Source organism: Argopecten irradians, chromosome 3 (genome assembly GCF_041381155.1).
Source record: "Argopecten irradians isolate NY chromosome 3, Ai_NY, whole genome shotgun sequence".
In the NCBI taxonomy this organism is placed as follows: Eukaryota; Metazoa; Mollusca; class Bivalvia; order Pectinida; family Pectinidae; genus Argopecten; species Argopecten irradians.
Window position 1 is genome coordinate 46,390,597 of NC_091136.1, and position 7,574 is coordinate 46,398,170.

At 35.8% G+C, this 7,574-nt stretch overlaps 1 protein-coding gene across 1 annotated transcript; it reads right to left on the reverse strand.

Annotated features, from left to right (window-relative positions):
• Positions 1-3,877: 3,877 nt before the first annotated feature.
• On the reverse strand, positions 3,878-4,258 carry LOC138319704 (ubiquinol-cytochrome c reductase complex assembly factor 2-like). The gene has a single exon (XM_069262848.1). The coding sequence runs from the start codon at positions 4,256-4,258 to the stop codon at positions 3,878-3,880; it is 381 nt and encodes a 126-aa protein (XP_069118949.1).
• Positions 4,259-7,574: the final 3,316 nt, after the last annotated feature.

The following is a 7,574-nucleotide window of genomic DNA, read 5'->3' on the forward strand; positions in this document are numbered from 1 at the left end:
TACGTACTTCATCAGAGATCCGTCAGAGATCGATCATACAAATGTATGTACATCAAACGTGGGTAACATGAATATTGGGGAAAAATAAATTGATGATCCTGTTGATACATAAAACTAGATAAACCAAATCAAAAAAGTATGTGTAGCAAATGTGAAGCATGCGAGAACAGGCAATCCCTGACAGTTCTTGACCTCTGTGCAATACACAACGTTACAATACACAGTGTAAAAGTTATCTCCCGTAGTTACGGAGATTGCCGATAGGATTACCAAGGTATAGTGTTCCGGTTATATTGAGAAACCTGAGTGATTTTATAATGGAAGGTGTATACACACCTCCATGAAAAAGCATTGTTTTACGTCTGTGACCTTGACCTTGAACGTTATCCTCCAAAATCGAGAGGTCATTTTAAGAACTCATGTACGTACATAACGTCTCCAAATTTCAGCGCTCTACACCTCTTATTTATTACGAAGATGTCGTTTAAAGATTTAAAGCTTTTTGAACCCTGTGACCTTGAATGAATGTCAAGGTCAATAAAACAGCATAAGTTCTGTAGACATTCGTCCATGCTATGTCTATACAAAAAATCAAGCATGTGTGTTAAGTATTAAAGGCGCTGAAACCTTAAAAAAATTTGGCGGGAAAACGCCAAAATAGCCTTTTTTCAAAGGCCTATATCTCCGCCATTTTGGATTTCATGACCTTAAAACTTGTCATTATATATTTCTGAGGGCATGCCCTTTCATATCCAACTTTCAAAACTTTTCTGTGTTGAATTTCGTTTTTGACCTTTGTTTGACCCCGTAGCGAACTCTTGACCTTGACATAATCTCTGATAACATGGCATGGGAAAAGCACGCGCAATGTCAAGATCTATCTGAATAACAAAACGTGAACGATGTACACCGTACGGTAATGAAGTTATGAGCGCTTAAACTTCGTTCCAAAAAATTGTTTTTTACGTCTGTGACCTTGACCTTGAACATTTTTGTAAAAAATCGAACGTACATTTCAAGATCTTATGTACATTCATAACGTGTCCAAAGTTGAGCGTCGTACCTTATTTTGTTCTTGAGATATCCTGGGAACAAGATTTGTGGAAATAAGAAAAAGAAAGAAAAATAATAAGAAGAAAAAACAGAACAATAACAATAGGGATTTCCATCCTAAATGGAAATCCCTAATAAACACTGCATTCACCTGACAATATTTCATTGAAGTAATAGATGAATGTGTTGTCAGCTATATCCCAACATATGTCCAATACGAACTAATAAAACACTTCAATATCCACTAGATTTTACACGTGCATGTACATGTGTATCGACACGTGTGTGTCCTTGGTAGTTGTCGCTCTTTCGGGTCAGGTACTATAGTCACGTGTATATGGCCAGTTGAGTGCATCGAGTACGATGATATACGTGGAGATATGTGGACGGATTATTGTTTGGATTTCTATTCACTTGCGTTGAAATTTTATTTTGAGAAACATCTAAATGACAACTTAGAGGAGTTGACATGTTTTCTTGCTAAAACAAGTCCCATATAGTTTTACAGGTGAGGGTTTTGTTTACCTATTTGTAGGTGATATATACTGTGGACTGCTAGGTGTATATGTACATGAATGAGCGCACGTGTGTCGATTCACGCGCTTTATATAGGGGTCGGTGAGTCGTCGGAATGTAAAACAAAAATGGCTGTCCTCAACCGGGGAATGTCTCATAAACGATTCTTGAAATTCGAGTACACTTATTTAAAAAAAAATCATTTTAATAATTTTAACTTGCATTGTCAGCTTTAAACCGAACTTCATTTTGCCTTGATTAGTTTTTATATAGTAGAAGCCGCAAGTGAATGCAAATATAGTTCTATCTAGAGTATGACATTTACTTTTTTTTTAATCTAGACCTCTGAAACGCCTAAAATGGTGTTATGATAATCTGGTGGGTCCATAGTTATATAAACTGTAACTATTTGTCAGATCCCTGTGCAATAGCCATCGTCGTCAGAAGTGTATATAATCTCTATCACAGGGATATGAGAATTAGTTATAGTTGATATCAATTCGGAAACACCAGTTTTCATAGACTATCTCAGACGTTTATTTTCATATAAACTTTATATTTTACATCGATTGCGATACAATGTATGCAAATCACCTTCAATATTCCGAGTATTTACAAATGCGCAAAGGGTGGGATCGAACCCTGGTCGGTTAAGAGAAAGGTGAGCGGTTTTGCCACTACATCACCCGATCAACCAAACGTTTTATGATCATATATAGGTAAAATCGTATTCTACATATGGTCCTAGTCGAGAACTTATCGACAAACAGCTAGAAAGCCTAATCGCTGTAACTTAATGACTATTTAATGACTTTCGTGATTACTTAAATATATTAAATTGATCAGTGATTTACCATGATGTTAAAATTAAACCATCTTCAAAAGTTTGATTCAAGCTAATTGCATTTTAATAGACCAGGTTTGCGACATGTAGGCCTAATGGTAACAGCTGAGCATGATTAAAGGTGTTGTTTTCCAGGAGGCAAACTGATGTAAAGTCATGTGTGTCCACATGATGATTTACGTGTTATCAAAGAACGATTTTCACAGAACAAACCATAGGCATTCTTACAAATAAACAGAATGCTAAATTGAAAGCAAAGATCGATTATAGATAACATCCTATTAACATCGAGGGCAATATACAAATGCGTGGTGCATATTTTGGTATAGACTTGCCACCAGTCTCTAGAATATTAAATAAATAAATCACTAAAATTGGCTTGATTATTTTTGTCTCTACTACATGCCTGATTCTAAGTTTTAAACTAGGGGGAGATAATCTAGTAAAGAACTCTGCTGAGAAAGTCTTATCAGCAACTTAGAGTCTGGTGGCCAGTCTAATTTTGGGAGATTGTGGTATTTTCTTCAGGGACTCTTGCTCCTTTTATAGGCTAATTATAGCGCTATCAATCATATAGGTTAATTTCAAACACATTATATGTATTTTCCCTTGTTCAAACACATTATAAGTATTTTCCCTTGTTCAAACACATTATTTGTATTTTCCCTTGTTCAAACACATTATATGTATTTTCCCTTGTTCAAACACATTACATGTATATGTATTTTCCCTTGTTCAAACACATTATATGTATTTCCCTTGTTCAAAACACATTATATGTATTTTCCCTTGTTCAAACACATTATAAGTATTTTCCCTTGTTCAAAATTATTATACGTATTTTCCCTTGTTCAAACACGTTATATGTATTTTCCCTAGCTCAAACACATTATATGTATTTTTCCTTGTTCAAACACGTTATATGTATTTTCCCTTGTTACGGAGCGGAAAGAAATAAAGAAAATAAGTCATATAGTCTATCGTCTATATATTGTCTTTAACTTAATAATACAAAATTGTCTTATGAAAAAGCATCGTTAGCTACACTGTACATGTAGGCTTACATGTATATGTATGTAGAATTACGTGGGTTTTCTTTTTATTCTACTTATTCGTACGCATGTTATTAATATCAAATAAAATGAATTCCCGCCTCCTTCATCTCACATTGTGGTAATCAAGTCGTATGCGACCAGTGTTCAACTAGCGTTTGAAATAACACAAATAATATCAATGATAATGCATAACGTTATACAAGTTCTCTTCACATCACTATCGCAGTTACCTCCCTTAGTCCACAATTATATTGAACATATCTGTCATATCACATGCGTGTGGCTATACATCATCACTCCATTCCGATGTTGACACTTAAACACTTATTTCTATAAAAAAAAAGTCGCTAGACTGATGTTCTTCACGTTAAGTACATACACTTTACGACGTCTTCGTGGAATCCCGAAGTCAGCTCTTCCGTTTCATAAATGCTTTCATTGCCTCAAGGTTTCTGCTTATTACACCTTTATCTCCCAATTTTGACAGTTCAGCCGACTCATCAGACAACACTTGGTTGATAGTTTCCAGGTGATGACCCGAACATCCTTCCGTACGAGGTCTCGGTCGCCACTGATCGCGGTGAACATTGTCAACGAGTCTTTGCAGACTGTCAAGTTCATTGCGGCAGACCTCGGAATCCAACTGTGAGGAGTTTGAATCCCTGAAATTATACATGCCTTTCCTTCGAATAAACCGTGCTATATCCCTGGATTTTCTCGTTGGATTCAACGGCCATTGATCACAAATCTTCATAAATAACCGATACTGAAGTGTGGAACGTGCAGCCATCGTGCCGGTTGTTTTGTAACTACTGAAGGGAGACAACTCTAAGAGAAAATGGTGGTTATTAACCGTATCTATTATAAAGAGCACCCATTTCATGCCGCTACAGCTGCTAAAAACCGTTCACGTGTAGACCTACGCATGTAGAGTGTGAAAATGATTCTCGAATCCGAGGTTTATGAAAATTTCGATTTATTTTGATATCCCATTTTCTTAAGAACATTCCACAATTAGAATATGAAAGAAAGTCTTTCTATGAATGAATGATTTATTGTTTCCTGTTTGTTATAGAAATATTATGTTTAAATATATTTTTTATTTAATCGGTCCATTTCAAGGAAGTGACCTATATGGTCTGTTTAAAATAGAGATAAATAAAATGAATAAAAATTTTTTTTTTCTTTTTTTTTTTTTTAAAGGCCCACCACCTTTCCGAAACAGCTTTTAATTTTTAAAATGGAAATGTAAAACGAGATCGATTATTTTATAGAGTCGCATAAGTTAGCAACTTACCGGTAATGCTACACTTATCATCGTCTTCTGAACAATTTAATTTAGATAAATAAAATGTTAATTTTCATAACGCGGGTCGTCTTATGTTTCCCGCCGTCGTGCTAAATACCGCGCGGTAGTTGATTATCACTGCAGCAGAAGGCAAAATAGCGAGATGAAACCCAACTGTTATCATATATTACGCAGGATAACTTGCATATGTTTGGCGTTGTAACCTCATCTTAGGCCATCCGTATATATTTTCTTATGTTATTTATGATTTTTAGAAACCTTTAAATTTTGCTCCGGAAAGGTAGTGGGCCTTTAACTAAATAATTCAGATTTCACAACATTGTAGGCAAACAAAATGTACACCCGTGACCCGTTTTGCAATGGAAGTGAAGCATCTTAAGTTTACTTAAATGAAAATGATACGAAACTTCATGCTGATTTTAGGATGCTGGTTTACTACTAGCTCTATACGGAAGTGAATACTTGAATTGTCTTTCAGTCTTGATCTACATAAAATATATTAAGCCAATGAGTTCTTCTGCGCATTGTGACCCTGCAGGTAGGGCGTTAGAATTGTACCTGCTGCCCCTATTGCATGATCGTAAAAGGCGACTAAATTTAGGATCTTATCTTTTCTCTTCTTCCTAACTGACTTTATCTTTCTTAATGCCTCCCTTGGCACTGCCTCACTTTTGGCCTTGAGTTGAGCGTTCGCCCCTGTGAGGAAGGCTCTGGGTTCTGTCCCCTGGCCGAGACACACCAAAGTCTTTAAAAGTGGTAGCTTCTGCTCCTGCTTGGCGCTCAGCATACAGGGTGGGGAACGACTGGTTCGCCCGTTAACAGTATAATGTGACCGGGTGGGGTGTGTTGCTTGGTGTCTTCGGCGGCATGCTTCAGTGATATAGCACTATAAAAAGGGCAACAGTTCCACTATACAAGAAGGCACAACATGAATATACAGCAGTCTCCCAAAACACACACCTCACACAACATACACGCAACACACCGCATACATGGGAGGCCGTCCTTACATGACCATAGCTGTTAATAGGACGTTAATTAATCAAACAAACAAACAAACAAATGCGCATTGTCTTTATAAAAAGACGACATAACAGCAGAATAATACGTGGCGTTATGTCTTATGGCATATGACGATTTGTTTGCACAAGAAAATAATATTTTCAGAGAATAAAAACCCTATCAAAGTTACCAGTGATTTAGGACTATTCCATATTTTCATATTACTTGTAGAGTTATAGAGTGTGCACCCAAGTTCACAATATATAATGTAGGTATCCATTGTGACGTCATTGTTTTGTAATTAAAACTCTAAAATAGGACGTAATGATGTCTGTGGTATTATGATTGTATGTAATATTGCAGGTACACGGTAGATTATTTCCTATAATTAGAATTACTACTAGATCAGAGATACTCATGAATATATGTGTCATACCCAGGTACACATGTACGTTAACTCCTCTATACCAATGCCTATTTAGGATGATACATTTTATATAATTCCGTTCAAAGAGCTGAGGAGATATCCATGTAGTACATCATATATAAAACCACCCTTCGTTAACAGGCATTTGAATAAGTTCTGTTCGCTGGATTTGGTGCTTATTTTACTCTTCTGTCTCTTTGGTCGTTAGCCTATTAAAAAGAAGCCTATAATGTGTCAGAATATTTGGATATTTTACTCGATTATTGAATCTATATTTAAAATGATTGAGGTTATGATACACTACTAGTCTAGAATCAATACAATTGAATGTAATGCAAATATTGCTTAGTCTACATTGGCAAAAATATGTAAGAAATAGTTCACAATGATCGATTTTCCTCTGAAATCATTCAATTTTTTATTTGTGTTAAATTTGTTTTATGTCCTGATCCAATACCATCCGTGACCATTTATGGAAATCGCTTCTCTAAGACGGACATCTATATAGTTTTATTATATCGGCAAAAGTGTCAGTTTCTCCCTTCAGTCTGCAATCGGGGCTCTATCGGTTTTCTATACATACCGATTATTTATCTATTTCTAGTATTTATCAAAATGTACGTTATTTCAAAGTAATATCTGATCTAATTGTCAATGAACAATTAAAAATAATGACATTTATACTATCAGAGCTACTGTACCTGTGCTAAATTCTCTTCTAATATATATGTTGTGTCAGTGCATGTGTTCTGAGTACATGTTTATCAATTTGGACCCACCAGAGTGCTCATAAACAATTTGTTTGTGTTTTGGGGTCTATACAAAAATAGGTAAAATTCACATTCTACATCTACTATATATTATTGTTATAGTACATGTAGAATAAAAAAAGATACCGATTTTTATCAACATCCCTAAAGCGCCAAATTAATGGACATTCTGGTGGATCCAAATTGATATAAACTGTAACTAACTTCTCAGACCCCCGTGTGTCAGTGTTGAAAGTATGCAATTATAGGTAGAATCTGTCATTTACCTGTTTATATACAGGTACTTACAATAGATATTATTGTCTGACCTGTGGTAAATATGGCCGATACAGGTGTCGCTCTGTGTACAAAAGACAGCGCATAAAGGAGGTCAGCGCTTTAATTCTTAAATGTTAATCTAGATCTTGTATATATGAATGCCCGTATAATATACGGAAAGTTATACAAATCCAGTTTGCATTAGGTTTCTAACCCTAACTTAACAACTGGATTATATCCCCGTCTTTAGTACGGACTTATTGGTTATACAGCCTGGCCGGGGATTAACCAGGGATTGACATAATCCGGCAGTGCCATGGTACCGCCAGGGCTCCACAGA

Coding starts and splice junctions, on each gene's coding strand:
- LOC138319704 (XM_069262848.1), bottom strand. CDS start 4,258: ATGGCTGCACGTTCCACACTTCAGTATCGGTTATTTATGAAGATTTGT.